Source organism: Ovis aries, chromosome 9 (assembly GCF_016772045.2).
Source record: "Ovis aries strain OAR_USU_Benz2616 breed Rambouillet chromosome 9, ARS-UI_Ramb_v3.0, whole genome shotgun sequence".
Taxonomy (NCBI): domain Eukaryota; kingdom Metazoa; phylum Chordata; class Mammalia; order Artiodactyla; family Bovidae; genus Ovis; species Ovis aries.
The window spans coordinates 21,787,063-21,803,093 of record NC_056062.1 but is presented as its reverse complement, the minus strand read 5'-3'; the positions used below and the strand labels follow the sequence as shown (position 1 = coordinate 21,803,093).

Below are 16,031 nucleotides of genomic sequence, written 5' to 3'. Positions count from 1 at the left end.
TGCTGTGTTCGTTTCGTGAATGTATTTTTTCTTCTATATTGTGTTTGCTTAGTCATTGTGAGGCAGGCAGCAGATGGGGCCCATCAGGGTAAAATGATTGGAGATTCATTCCCTGTGAACCAAAACTCCAAGATTAAAATAGCAGAATAATTAAGGAAGAGGGCTGGGCCCTGCCCAGACCACAGACTTCTCATTCCTGAAGTCAGGAGACCTCCCCGACCCCACATGCACAGAAAAGCTCCCTGGAGCTCAAAGGGGAGTGACGCTAACTGATGCCAGGCTACCCACAGGCCTTTGCGGTAGGATCCATCTTGGCTAAGAGATGCATGCGTGCGCATGCATTGGAGGATCCTGAGATATACCAAACATGGACTGTGAGCCAGGCAATTCGAAAGGACTGACAAAAGGGAACCGAGAAGAAATGTTCCATAAAAGTAATTCAAACTGCCACGAGGGCCAGACTCAGTGACTCTCTCTCTCCCTGAGTTCACCTGTGTGTATTTCCACTGTACTCTTTTTCCTCTTAATAAATACTCTGCTTGCTTTATTACTCTCTGTCTTTATGGAAATTCTTTTCTGCAAAGCCGAAGGGCCAGGGCCCTTGTCACTGACTGCTGGTCTAGTGGCTAGGACCTGGTGCTCTCATAGCTTCGACTCAGCCCCAGTCTGTGGCCTGGAACCGAAGCCCTGCTCCAAGCTGTTGCAGGCCAAGTCCATCCGAGATCAGCTGTGTCATTTATTTCCATTGGGTCCCTGCCTAGGTAGGTCCAGGTGGTTCCATTTGCTCCAATCCTATGGGGCTGATTCATTGAGTCTCTTCTTACTATATCTGATTCCAGTTAATTTTTCTTCTAAGGTGCAGTGTGAGTAAGGAAGGGGTGTTTGGTGTTCTCTCTCTGTTTTCAAATGTGAAATGAAAATACCTCCTGCCACACCAATAAACAAGAAATCACAGCCATCCGCAATTTCTGGCCTCCAAATGTGAAGACTCCCCAAACTGAGATCCAGTGGATGTACCACCCACCAACCCCATGGTGATTACTGAGGCGCAGGAAGAACGCAAGAAGCAGCCACCTGCCACTCCTTAAGGTGGACAAGGAAAGAGGATTGGCCCCAGAGAGCTGAGGCGCATGTGAAAGGGATGAATGCAGCGAGCCCAGAGGCTTGCAGCTTCCCATACACAGAATGCTAAATTCCTTAACCTGATACCTGCTCAGTGATTCAGACTGCCTGCTCCTTTTGTTGCAAACTTGTATACAGCCTGACTTCCCTCCCTGTCTCCTTGGAGCAATTTTCTCGGAGCTACTGAGATGCTGTCTCCCCGGCTTGAAGTCCTAAATATTCCCATCAAATAAAATAACTCTCTACTTTCAGGTTGTGACTATATTTTTTAGTCAACACAAACATGCCTCCATGTTTCTAAGGCTGCCAGAGATCCTTGGCCATATGGCTCCAATCTGTTCCAACCTCTGCCTTCCAATGTCACCTTCTCCTTCTCTGACTTCTTATAAGCATTCTTGTCCTTACACTGAAGGCCCACCCCAGTTATTCAGGGTTATCTCCCTATATTGAGATGCTTAACTTAATCTCACCCACAGAGCCCCTCTTGCTATAGAAGGTGACATCCACATATTCCAAGGATCAGTTCATAGTCATCTTTGCAAGTGGATTTCCCCTGGTGGCTCAGCAGTAAAAAAAAAAAAAAAATCAAATCTGCCTGCAATGCAGGAGACCAGGGTTCTATTACTGGGTCAGAAAGATCCCCTGGAGAAGAGCATGGCATCCCACTCCAGTATTCTTGCCTGGAGAATCCCATGGACAGAGGAGCCTGGTGGGTTACAGCCCATAGAGTTCCAAAGAGTCGGACACGACTGAGCAAGCATGTACACACATCTTTGCAAGCAGTAGTCCATCTATCGCGGTCACTTTACTGGATGGTGGGGGAAAATCTAAACAGGAAAAGGACAGGAGAAGTCCATGGAATCTTCAAGGTTCTTGATGAACACTTGCCAGTGTGGCCTTACTTCCTAGGGGTCCCCATCAAAGTCAGGAGTGTGTCCCATTCCGCTCTGGTGATACACTGAGCTACACAGGACCAGCCTAGAGTATCAGTTTCGGGCTTTGACAAATGAATTAATAAATGAATCCAAGAATGAGTGAGTGAGTAAAAGAATACCTGAATAAGTGAACAATGGGGAAAGGACGGGACAATAAGAGATGACTTGCCACCAACTTTAGCATATTCCATGCCGGCTCTCTGTCAAGGAGAAGTTTTCCCATCCTGGAGGCTTGAAGGATCAGTGAAACCACAACTGTCCTTGATCCCGCTATCTCACTGACCTGCTCCATAACTCCCCAGGGAGGTTTGACACATCTTCATTTACAAGTGAATGGATGCCCAGTACCCAGGGCCACTGAGACAGTACGTCACAGACTTGCAATTCAAAGCCTGCTCTCATTTGAGAGTCAGGGAGGCTTACCTTGCAGAGGGGAAGGCGGAGCTCTGAAAAGGGAGACACTCCTGTCTGCACAGCGCCAGCTGTGTGTGGTCACTGTGGTCAACATTTCTCATTCGTGGTCTTGGCTTTCTAACAGCCCTGGTCAAGCAGTGTTGTTGGTTCCACTTTAGGAGCAGGAAACAGGAGCCCAGAGATATTAGATACACCAGACGATCAAGGGCAGACCGGATCTGAGCCCAAGCTGGTTCCAACGTTGTGATCTTCGCCATTTGGTGAGGATGCTGGTTTTGTTTTGTTTTTTTTTACTTAAAATATTTTAATTTCTAAAAAAGTTTAAACCATATTAAAATTTAAATAACTGTACAGTACAGTTCATTTCAATAAACTGATAAGTAAAACAAACCAATTAAATCAGTTTACTTTCCACGTTTATATACACTCTTCTGCTCCCCCAGGAGGATATAAAAATCGACAGTGAAAATGGAAAATTTAAATACAGCATATGCTATAAGGCCAAAAGAATTTCTAAAACTGAATTTCACCTAGTAATACCCTATAACTACTAGTACGCTTACAACAGATAGGAATTTAAAACAAAACAAATCCAATTTTATTAAATCCACAATTAACAGACGTTTTCATTTCATTCGAATAAAATAGCAACCACTGTTTTATCCAATACACCATTATCAGTGGCAGAAGAAATGATCTGCCTAGTTGTGCAAAACAAGAACAGTTATCTTCTGAAAGGATGTGAGCTTTTCAAACTCAGTTCTTTTTCATTTGTGTCATAATTTTCAAAATAATAAGCAGCTCCAGTTAATGTCTCAGCAGTCCACTTCACTATGCAAGTGTATCCTCCATGAATTCATCATATAGCCACTTACAAGTATCATCTTCTGAACATTCTATGGTTTCAAAAAGGCGCTGAAAGTCTTCAGGGTACATATCTACTACTCTCACATCTTTAGGTTTTTTTATTTGCTTCAATATATACACTGCATCAATTGGACTCAATGAAGGTAAATGGTCTATTAGCTTGGCATTGCGTTTCATAAAACATTGCCTTAACATGTGAAAAAATACATCATAGTTAAAAGGTGTTAAGGTTCCTGTAAATAAATTTCTATGAGGAGTCAACTGAATAAAACATAGGTTTTGTTCTAGTGATTCCCTATGCCTTTGCTTTTCCAGCTGTCCCTTTACAGTATACGCGTCAAATGATGAGGTAGGCTCCGTACACAGGACCTTGATCGCACAAGCTGTTTGACCGAGCACACTTAATGACTGATACAAGCCTGGAGTTTGGGGATTTGCCGTTAGTTTCTTCAATCCTGGAAGAAAATGTTTGTCACTTTCAAGGGCAATCACTCTGGCACCACTTGCAAGCAATGCTCGGGTGAGTACTCCAGGACCTGGATTGCACTCCAGGATTAGTTGGCCAGCTTTTCGTTTCTCAGCCACTCGGACTGGTTACGGAACTTGTACAGAGGACAATTTCCCAAATCCCACATCGGGCTTCAGTTGCGGATGGAAGTCATACAAGCCACGACAGTTCTCTGCTGGGACGCGCCAGCCGAGGGAATTCCGCCCCTGGGACCCACATTCTCAGGATGCTGGTTTGAAAATGAGAGTACTGCTCTGAGAAAGGATAGGCGATCTCTCTAATAGCAGAGGGATCTTTCTTTAGGAAAGTTAAGGAGACTCCATTGGATCAAATCAAAACCCAGCTTCCTGGACCAGTGCAACAGAGACCCTTTGCCCTGGGGGTCCACAGGTTGCTCTTACACCACAGCTCAGGGCCATAAAGGGACTGCTCACCATCCCCAGGTATATGCTGGGTCAGACACAATGAATTCTACCTGCACCAAGTCTTGTTTGGCATTTGGGAACAAAATTCCTATTGCAGAAGGATTTGAAGACCCTGAAGACACTGCAGGAAGATGCTGGAGAAGGCAGATCAGAGGCGGTGAGGGGGCAAGTCAGCCTACTCTGACCTGAGATACCCTCTTCCCGTCTCTGGACTTCAGCACCCTGCCCTGGACTGACCAGTCTCTGAGTTATTTCTGTGCCGACAGCCTGGGACTGCCAGAAATAAAACCAGTGTCTGGTGGTGGCAAATGAGTCAGTGTAAAGGGAGGAAAGGGAGGTTTTGTGTATGGTTCTAAGAGCATTTGGTTATTCATCAATATTGATGAGGAATTTACCATGTTCTTGGAGGTGGAGAGAGCTCCCCTCTGGCTGATGCAATAGGGTCTTGACTTTGAGCAGCTGTTAGATTTTTGCAGAAATTCTAATCTGGGGATTTCAGAAATAAACTCCCCATGCAGACCAATTCTGGTTGGCTAGCAGTATATATATATACACATATTTTTTTTCTCCAGTGTATTTGTCTGCACTGGATCTTAATTGTGGCATGTGAAGTATAGTTTCCTCATCAGGGATCAAACCCAGGCCCCCTTCATTGGGAGCGCAGAACTGGACCACCAGTGAAGTCTCTACCAGTGTGTTTTTAAAAGGAACTCCATGACTTTAGATAGGGCATGCCCTCTCTGCCACCCACAGACCCCTGTCCCTCCTTTGTCCTGGCTGTGGATGGCATTTGCATTTGTGCTTACCAATTAGACACCAGATTTGCATTCCAGAATGCTGGTCCGAGCCTTCATCTCTTTTCATCCCTCTCTGCCCCCAGGCAGCCCGAGGGGCGACCTGTAATTTGCAGGCAGCCTGTTCTCTGAAGCAGGAGCAAAACAAATGCCTCGATCCCCCCTGCCCTGTGGTGCCCTGCCCAGCAACCAGTCCCCCGGAGACCCTGGAGGCCAGCGCAAGCGGGATTCTCTCTCATGCATTATTCACACCAGTGCTTCCCTTTCTATTTTTAATGTTCAGTGTGTAGAGCGGTTCCCTCCGCCAGCTATTTTTAGCAACACTGCTGCCAGCTGACGCCAGAGACAAAGGCACCGAGGCACCTTGAGAATGACAAATGGCGATTCCAAAGATGAAAATAGAAGGGCTATTTTTCTTCCTGGAAAGAAAGGGAAGAAAACGTCTGCAGTTGCAAAGTTGCTGGGGCTTGACTTGAATTTGTAATGTGGAGCACATCACCTACCCCCGACACGGAGGGTTTCTTTCCTGTGTTGTTTTCTCTCTCTTGTCAGTCCTTTGTCCCGGACGACATGCACCCTCCTTTGTGTAGCTTTCCCTGCTGCTCCCCTTTGCTTCCTGTGAGTTCCCCATCTAGAGGCAACACCTCCATTATTGCAATAATAATAAATGCATTATCTTTGTAGGGTAGAGTCAGTCAACAGAAAGAGAGATGGAGGGATCTGTGGGCAAGAACCCTGACTGTAAGTTCCTTGGGAAAGTACAGGTGAGGCAGGGGGAGCGTGGTTAGGACAGGCTCATTTGAACAATTTCAGTGGGTTCTTGGGCATCGGGGCTATCCCTGATTGTTGGACTAGACCCTGGGGTGATTAGGGTGGATATAGAAATTGGAGAAGGAAATGGCAACCCACTCCAGTATTCTTGCCTAGAGAATCCCAGGGATGGGGGAGCCTGGTGGGATGGGGTCGCACAGTCGGACACGACTGAAGCGACGTAGCAGCAGCAGCAGCAGTGATGAAGAGTGTGAGATGCCTGTGAGGAAGATGGTTAGGGGTATGGACTTAACCCACTCATTGCTCAGGATGCAGAATTAACCAGCCTCTAGCTGAGGCTTCAAAACTAAGTCAAGATCGCACGTATAGGACTATATACTCAGGTCTTGAACAAATCATTTCCTCTTTCTGGGATTCAGTTTCCTCACCTTTCATACAGAGGATCAGTGAAAAGCTCTCTAAATTCCGTCAATTGCAAAGTTATTCACTTTGATGAAAGAGCTTTCTGAGACTATTTGCAACATCTCCAAGAAATGCACTGCTTTCCAGCTCAAACATGCCAGAGTTCAAATTTAATATTAAGAATTTCCCAGATATTGCCAGCATTGTCTAGGAAGCAAAACACACCCTGGAATAAATATAAAATGCAGATGTCATTTTTAGCACAGTATTTGAAGCCCTGGGAGACTAACGACCCAACTCAGCCTCATTCCCACGTGAAGTCCAGATTGCTCTTCTAAAACCTGTGTCCTCGATCTGCCTCGGCTGTCTAACTTTCTCTCCAAGGATACGCTCTTTTCTATGCAACTTATTGTAATCTTCTGGAGGATAATGAATGCTATTGTCTATTCATTCATTCATTCAATCAATCATCCAACCATTTAACAGACATTTATTGACTCAAAATGTCCATTTACCAGCCACTTTCTAAGCACCAAGGATGCAAAGATAAATAGGGTGCCCCAACCCCACCATGTGATTTTTCACATGTAGGCCAGGGAGCTATTCCTTTCAACAAACATGGGAGGGAAAAGGAGAGGGAGAGAGTGGAACTCAAAAAAAAAAAATTGTTGTAATTGTCAACTTGTCCTAAAAGAATGACCACACAAATGGTCTCATATGCACAGAAAGTGGAAAAAATGTCTTGACCTTCTATTTAAAAAATTATGAAAAAGTGACGTGTGGCTTCTTCCTGGCCCTCCTCCTGCTTTTCAGCATCTTTTTACAAAACCTCACAGTCTAATTGTATTCCAGTGTCCCTTTCTGAGGGGTGATCTATCTTCTGAAATCCCTTTTACTTCCTCCAGCCACCTGATCCTTTGCCAAGCCCATATTTCATCAGCAAAGTCATTTGGGGGTGAAAACCAGCTTGATTAAATTAAATTTTCAGACTTGAATCATGGTTATAACCCTCGTTTTTGTTTTTTTTTTTCTTTCCTAAATATCTTGTATATATTTTTTCATTGCAAAGCGTCATATGTATGTGAGCATGTGACAGCAAGTGCACCAGTGGATGGGAAGATGAGCCAGCGACAATTTCTGGGCTTGTATCATGTGCAGATATGCTAGTCAACTCAAAAGATGGATTCCATGGATCCTCATAATGACCCTATAAGGTAGCCCCCTAATTTTGGAGATGTGAGAAATGAGGTTCATAGAGGTGAAATGCCAATAAGAAAAATGTATGTACCAGAATTGATGGTTTTGAACTGTGGTGTTGGAAAAGACTCTTGAGAGTCCCTTGGACTGCAAGGAGATCAACCCTGAATATTCAGTGGAAGGACTGATGCTGAACCCGAAGCTTAAACACTTTGGCCATCTGTTGTGAAGAGCTGACTCACTGGAAAAGACCTTGATGCTGGGAAATTCTGAGGAGCAGGAGAAGAAGGGGGCGAGAGGATGAGATGGTTGGATGGCATCACCGACTCAGTAGACATGAGTCTGAGCAAACTCTGGGAGATTGTGAAGGATGGGGAAGCCTGGTGTGCTGTAGCCCATGGGGTCACAAAGAGTCCACCATGATGTATAGACTGAACAACAACAACATCAGGCAGATACAAACAATGAAAATAAGGTTAAAGAGACCATCAGATGAACCAGGGAAAGATACTTTGAATTAATAAGTGGAGCAGAGGGAATCAGAAATTCATGGGAAGGACATTTAGTTTGTGGGATTCAGAGTTCTATTTTGGTTACGACTAGTTTTTGTCTTAGGTTGCTGTCCTTGTGTTTCCTTTCCCTTGGATTTTTATATTTGCTGCTTTAACAGTTCCGTAGCCCAGATACATATACTTAGCACCCTAAGCTTCACACACTGCCTCTGCCTGGAGCTTCCCTGCTCCGTGTCCGTGACAAGGATTTCCACCTGGATGTCCCACAAGCGTGACAAGCTCACACCCGAGTTTGCCTTCGTCTCCATCTCCTGCTACTTTCTTCCCAAAGCTCACCATCCAGTCTCTCGAGCCCTGGCTGTGCAGCAGACCTTGGGTCCTACCTGCCCTTTCCCTTCTGCCTCTGCCTGCAGTCCACTGATTCTGCGGATCATACAATGAGTTCCTTTCTGTGCCCATCCCCTCCCCTCTATTCCTCTGGCACTCTTCTTGCTCAGGTCCACGTGGCTACCACTCAGCCCTTGGCAGCAGCATCCCTGGCCTTGTCGCATCCAGGGAGAGGCTATTTAATGACCAACCCTTTTGTTTTGTTAAATGCATCTTCCATCTGATGAAATCAACTTAGATTGGTTTCCCCAGAAGCAGACACTGACGGGAGGATTCCCATGCAGATAACTTGCAAGAACACATTCCCAGGAGAAACTGGTAAAGGAAGCAGGGAAACAGAAGAGCAAGAGGAAAGAAGCCAAGAGGGGTGCAAGTCGGGCCAGGTCTTCAAGCCGATCTTGCAGGAAACTGGAGTATAAGGGGTGCTCCAGGGCTCGTCCCAACTCAACTGAAGGAGCTCGCTTCGCTGTCTTACATCAGTCAGTCCTGGGCTGAAACCCACCCCAGGGAGATGCCATTCTCAGGCTTATACCTGCAGGCAAAGAGCTCCAGCAGCCCCAGAGCGGTGAGCTGTGGGTGCAGGCCAACAGAAGCCAAAGCCCAGTGCATGCAGAAATCAAGGGGAGGGGCTCCTAGCAACAGGCTGGGGCTTCCCAGGGTATCTGATGGGAGCACCAAAAATACCTCTAGAGAAAACTTTCCAGTTTTAAAGGAAAAGGATAACTAATATTCTTTGAGCACTTCCCATATTCACAACCACTCTGCAAGTGAGCACCATTTTCCTTCTATTATTGTCACAGGACAAAAGTTGTGTTAGTTGATCTAGTGGCTCCAGAATTTCTCAAATGGAAGGAATAGTCCTTACTTAACAAGGTGAAATGGTAAGGGCTTGGAGGTCCAAGAAAAAACAGAAAGAGTAGCTCATCAGGTCTTGGGAAGACCAGGCCACATGGATACAAGATACACCACCTAAGCCCACATCCACGTGGATTCTGTGTGAACTACTGGGTGAATGCCATCTGAGAATCAGGGATAATTTTAAAATCTCACACATTCACAGGCCTGGGTACTTAGTCTCACCTCTGAAATTAGCTGTGAAGTGTGAAAGAAGCTCGTTTGCTGGTTTGGCAGCATGAGGTCTGAAATGTTATCTTATTATGTCAATCACTAGATAATTTTAGGAGACACATTAATAGCATTTAAACAGAAATTTGGGGTAATTAATGAATAATTGAGAAAAAGAAGTGGAAAAAAGTTTTCCTTTTCTGGGCTTCCTTTTCCAACCTTTTGGTTACCACCGTAAAAAGTCCATTTCTTAATAAATCCATTTGCAGAGCTTGTTCTTGATAGTCAATATGCAGAATGTCCTTTTAACTCCCTACATACATTCATGTTGATTTAAACATACAGTCAATAAAGTATATTTAGTAAAAGCAAAAGCCTATCAGGGACTTTCCTGGTGGTCCGTGGTTAAGACTTCACCTTCTACGGCAGGGAGTATGGGTTCGATCCCTGGTCAGACAATTAATATCCCACATGCCTCGGCAGCCAGAAAACCAAAAACATAAAACCAAAGCAACATTGTGACAAATTCAATAAAGATTTTTAAAATGGTCCACATAAAGAAAAAACTTAAAAGCCTATCAGATAAAGAAATATCACTGAGCTTTCATTCATTCATTAAACGGACGCTATTGAACACAGGGTCAGTAGCTCTTCGCTGGGCCCTTAGGGTAAATAAAAGATTGTATTTTCATGAAGCTTACAGTTTAGGAAAGGAGAGAAATTAAAACCTGCAGGCAAACATCCACAATCTAATGTTGAGAGTGATCCAGAGAGATAGAAAAAAGGCACATGGTGTTCAGAGAAAGGGAGAGATCGCTTCCATGTCGTCACCCAATCGTCCTAATCGTCTTCGACCGGCATTAACCACACCTGTGCTCAGTTCCAAAGGCACAAGAAGGAGAAAAACACAGGTTTACCAATAGGAAGGCCTCAAGCTGCCCCCTCCGTCCTGCTTGTTCCATCAGCTCTTGTTCAGGCTACCACCAACCTCCTCCTTGCCCCGCCCCAGAGCCTTTTCTGATTCTCATCTTCGTGGTCACTGTCACGTGATTGGCCCCCATCTGCAGAAAGCTGGTCTTTCTTCAGTGTTTCCTGGCTCAAGCCCCACCCTGCTCTCTGTCCTATAGGTTCTCCCCAAATTACCCTCCCGTGATCATGCCTACAGGTAAGGGTCCCTTGGACCTTCCTTGCTTCTCAGAAAAGAGAAATCTTTAAGATCATACAAAATCCTGCTTTATCCTAGGATCATTTGTTTTATTAGTAGCAATAATATTGATAGTTTTGTAACACAGTCAGTATAACACAATATGACTAGAGACCCTGATGAGTTGCCTTGCGATTTGAAGACATGGTGTACATGGAGCCATTACTTTCCTCCTGAAGCTCAGGTAGGTGTACACGTGAAAGCAGATTCTAAGGGTGCTTGAACGTAAGGGTGTTTCAAGGGGGGCAATACATAAAACTGGATAGGGTTGAATGACTCCAATTCACTCCCCTGAGCTACAGAAGTTAACATTCTGCCAAGGATTCAAGGAGATGGTGTTCTTGGAAGTGTAGGAAAAGCAGTGTCTTAGGCTGAGCAGGGGCCTTCCCAGGTGGCGCTAGTGGTAAAGAACCCGCCTGCCAATGCAGGAGATAGAAGAGACATGGGTTCCATCTCCAGGTCAGGAAGACCCCCCGGAGGAGGGTATGGCAACCCGCTCCAGTATTCTGGCCTGGAGAACTGGACAGAGGAGCCTAGCAAGCTGCAGTCCATAGAGTCACACAGAGTAGAACATGACTGAAGTGACTTAGCATGCATGCACGCAATGTGAGTGGAGTTCAAATACTACACTTGCCTTGACAGGTAGTAAAAGGAGGGATGGAAAGATTCAGGGAAGTGGGCAGGCTGCAGCTGATTTACCATTTCTACACAGGAGCAGAGCCATCAAATGATTCCCAGGAAGGCTCAGAGGACAAACCATTTACTGCAGACATAAGGGATGCTCTGTTGAGTCAGCACCAGCATCATGTAAAGTGTTGGATCTCCCCTGTGGGCCAGGGATCATGCAGAAGACGCAATGAAAGAGCTTGGCTTGCAGGTATAGCAACGGGGGTGGTAGGACCCTACACCAATAGAAGCTGGGGGAAGAACTGAACTGCCAGAAACCAGGGGGCTGCAAGTGCTATGACTGTCAGGCTGACACACAAGAACAATGGAGATGCTTAATTCAACACAGCATCCGTACAGGCAAAGCAGATGAGTAGGGGATGAGGGTAATACTCAGCTGGTACCAGCAGAAGCAATCAAGGGTGAGTGACCACCATCATGCTGCCCGAGGATGAGTAGTTTCTCCTACTGACTTCCTCCTTCTGGTTGCCCCTAAGGATGAGAAGCCCACCAGGATCCTGGAGGATCGATTTCCCCAAACACATATGGAGAAGTGGATCTCAACAGGGCAAGGAGGGGGCTGTAGCAGACATGCAGACGCAGTGCCTGGGTGCTTTTCCCAATAAGAACTTGCTTTCAGTTACAGGGAGTGTGGTTAGCATACAACCCCAGTATTTGGCTCCTGTAGCATTCCCAGGGGGCACTAGTGGTAAAGAACCTGCCTGCCAATGCAGGAGATGTAAGAGACCTGGGTCAGGAAGATTTCCCTGGAGGAGAGCATGGCAGCCCACCCCAGTATTCTTGCCTGGGAAATCCCATGGGCAGAGAAACCTGGCGGGCTACAGTCCACAGGGTAGCAAAGGGTTGGACACTATATTTAACTTATATGCAGAGTACATCATGAGAAACACTGGACTGGAAGAAACACAAGCTGGAATCAAGATTGCCGGGAGAAATATCAATAACCTCAGATATGCAGATGACACCACCCTTATGGCAGAAAGTGAAGAGGAACTAAAAAGCCTCTTGAGGAAAGTGAAAGAGGAGAGTGAAAAAGTTGGCTTAAAGCTCAACATTCAGAAAACGAAGATCATGGCATCTGGTCACATCACTTCATGGCAACTAGATGGGGAAACAGTGGAAACAGTGTCAGACTATTTTTTTGGGCTCCAAAACCATTGCAGATGGTGACTGCAGCCATGAAATTAAAAGATGCTTACTCCTTGGAAGAAAAGTTATGACCAACCTAGATAGTATATTCAAAAGCAGAGACATTACTTTGCCTACTAGGGTCCGTCTAGTCAAGGCTATGGTTTGTCCAGCAGTCATGTATGGATGTGAGAATTGGAGTGTGAAGAAGGCTGAACGCCGAAGAATTGATGCTTTTGAACTGTGGTGTTGGAGAAGACTCTTGAGAGTCCCTTGGACTGCAAGGAGATCCAACCAGTCTATTCTGAAGGAGATCAACCCTGGGATTTCTTTGGAAGGAATGATGCTGAAGCTGAAACTCCAGTACTTTGGCCACCTCATGCGAAGAGTTGACTCATTGGAAAAGACTCTGATGCTGGGATGGTTTGGGGGCAGGAGGAGAAGGGAACGACAGAGGATGAGATGGCTGGATGGCATCACTGACTCGATGGACGTGAGTCTGAGTGAACTCCAGGAGTTGGTGATGGACAGGGAGGCCTGGCGTGCTGCGATTCATGGGGTCGCAAAGAGTCGGACATGACTGAGCGACTAAACTGAACTGAACTGAAGTGATTTAGCACACAATATTTGACTGAGATGTCTCACCTGTGCCTTTCCTGGGGCAGGTAGTGACCAAGTTTGAAGGAAACAATCCCATTATTACCAGTCCTTGTGATTCCTCTAAAGCGTCCTCACACCTTCACAGTCCCCTTAAGAAAACCTTGTTGTATTATCTTAAGTTGAGACTTGACTCTACTTGTCCAATGATCAGCAACATGGGAACACCCATGGCATGTTCAGTTGTGATCTGACTCTTTGCGAACCCATGGACTGTAGCCCACCAGGCTCCTCTGTCCATGGGATCTCCCAGGCAAAATACTGGAGTGGGTTGCCATTCTTAGGGGATCTTCCCGACACAGGGATCAAACCTGCATCTCTTGCATCTCTTGCGTTGGCAGACAGATTCTTTACCAGTGCACCACCTGGGAAGCCCATACCCCTGGAGACACCCCTAAATAAACAATTTGGGGGCAGCACATTTGAAGTTCTGCCCTATTTAACAAGTCAGTGTAAACCAGTAATACCCAGATTACAAACACAAATACAGACAGGTAACATGGATCCTGCTTGGAGTTTTCTGGGAGATTTTTGCATGTCTCCATCAGCCCATAGATGGGGCATTTTGTTCTCTCTCCACGCTGCTGACTGCCTGTCTTAGATGTCATTCACTGAACGTGGCACTGACCAGCCACCATCAGTCAGCCTGGAGTCACTCTCTTTTCAACACTGCAGATTCTGCCAGCCTTCAGATAGCATTTGTTCTCCGGGGGCTTCCAAAAATATTGACAGTTCTTGGAAGAGATTCAACACTAATTTGGGGACTTTCTCTTTTTCTTTTCCATGGTGACAGCTTTCCTGACAGCATGAGGCTAAGCATGTCTGCTGTTGAAATGGTGATTTAAAAAAAAAAGATGATGATCTCATTGCGGTGGTTCTGTCTGGGTGGGTATGAGTGGCAGAGATGTTGCCGGTGCCAGGATGTGTAATGAGCTCTCAAGAGCACGATGAGCTCATCAGATTGCTAGCATGACTGGGGTCTTGGGCTTGGGCTGCCTTCTGTGTCTCCATGGCATCTGGGTTCTTGCGTATGGACACCTTTGCTTCTGAAAATGGCACAGCTGGCATTTCATTTTCCAGCTGGCCATTGGAAGCTCCTCCCTGTGGTAAGCTATTCGAGTAGATGCCTTCGTCTTAAGCTCCACTAGATCTGTTTTCCCTCAAAGGTGCCCTTCACTGCACTGTCTCTTAGACTTTTAACTCTTCCCTTCACCTGGAATGCCCGTTTCTACATATGCAGACTCTACGTGGGCGCTCAGTCGTGTCTGACTCTTTGCAGCCCCATGGATTGTAGCCCACCAGCTTCCTCTGTCCATGAGATTTCCCAATCAAGAATACTCGAGTCGGTTGCTATTTCCTTCTCCAGGGGATCTTCCCAACATAGAGCTCGAAACCAGGTCTCTTGAGTCTCCTGCATTGTCGGGTGGATTCTTTACCACTGTGCCCCCTGGGAAGCCCTAGGTCCAGCTCTAATTACAATTGTCGTTATCCCCATGAAGTCTTCCACCCATCTCCCATGTTGGGGTTAAGCAGTTCCTTTAAATGCCATCCATAACATTAGGCATCTATAGTAACGAAGAAATAATATTTGTGTAGCATTTCACAGTTTTCTAAGCACTTTATACACACATTATTTAATCCTTACAACTTATGACATTATTTTATTAGTTGTTGCAAGACATTCACAGTGGCAGTCACGAGTACTATCCATTCAAAACTCCCTCTTCTTCCCCTGGCCATAATATCGCTGGACTTCCCTGCCCTTGTGGCGTTCAGTGCTACCATGTGATTTGCTTTGGCCAAGAAAGCAAAACTGGGATGTGATTTCTGAGCTAAAGCTTGAAAAACCAGGATTCAGCTTGCCACACTCTTTTATTCTCTTTACTGTAACAAATGGTGATATTTGAAGTTGTAGCTATTCTAACAGCTTAGGACTTATTTATTTATTTGGCCACACTGAGTGGCATGCAGGATGTAATGAACTCTTACCCCCTGCAGAGCACAGAGTCTTAACCACTGGACCACAAGGGAAGTCCCATAAAGCCTGGATTTCCTGCTAGGCGTTGATGCTTCAAGACTGGTAAGAGTTGGTTCAGCCTTCCTGATACTAATGTGTGTTAAGTCGCTTAGCCCTGTCCAACTCTTTGCGATCCCATGGACTGTAGCCCATGAGGCTCCTCTATCCATGGGATTCTCCAGACAAGAAAACTGGAGTGGGTTGCCATGCTCTCCTCCAGGGGATCTTCCTGACCCAGGGATCAAACCCACATCTCTTATGTCTTCTGAATTGGCAGGTGGGCTCTTTATCTTTAATGCCACCTGGGAAGCCCTCTGCAAATACTGCAATACTAATGGGCTAGTGCAAAATGACTAGCGCTGGTGTTAGCACATTAGTAGGGCTAGGATATAGGTTACTATGACAAAAATGAAATCATCTCCATCATGAAAATATTTTAAAACTAATGTAAGTAGGGGGGACTAAGACCCTACATTTGTCTGGGAATCTCATGGGAAAAGTTATATTTAACCTGATACTGGAAGGATGAATAAATATAATCCAGGCTAAAAAGTAGGAGTAGACTGTTTGGAGGAGTATTCGAAAGGTTAGGAAGCAAGATGAAAGTTTAAAATGACAAAGAGATGGAGTCAACAAATGGCCTCCGAAAGAGATGAGGGTGAAAGATAGCACTGTGGTGTCTTATTATAAGTACTAATTTTGATCACTGATGGCACAAAGCAAGTGCAGACAAATGATTGTTCCCATGTCTCTCTTCCCATGTGCAACTCTATGTTATTTTTTGAGGTCAAAGATGAGGAATATTTTTACATTCTCTATATACGTGTTGTGTAAGGCGACCTGGCTCTCTTTTCCCCAGTGTCTACCTCTTACTTTGGAAAAGATATGGCTTCTGTAGTCAGTGTCCTGATTTTCAACTGTCAATGGCCCCCACTGTTT

The 16,031-nt window shown here is 45.5% G+C and overlaps 1 protein-coding gene across 1 annotated transcript in view; it reads right to left on the bottom strand.

Annotated features, from left to right (window-relative positions):
- Window positions 1-2,870: 2,870 nt before the first annotated feature.
- The window catches only part of LOC121820389 (dimethyladenosine transferase 2, mitochondrial-like), a 36,333-nt gene continuing 23,172 nt past the window's right edge, over window positions 2,871-16,031 (bottom strand). The window contains exon 2 of the mRNA XM_042254573.2: window positions 2,871-3,928. Coding sequence (XP_042110507.1) covers window positions 3,303-3,928 — 626 coding nt within the window. The 3' untranslated portion in view covers window positions 2,871-3,302. The remainder of the gene's footprint in view (window positions 3,929-16,031) is intronic.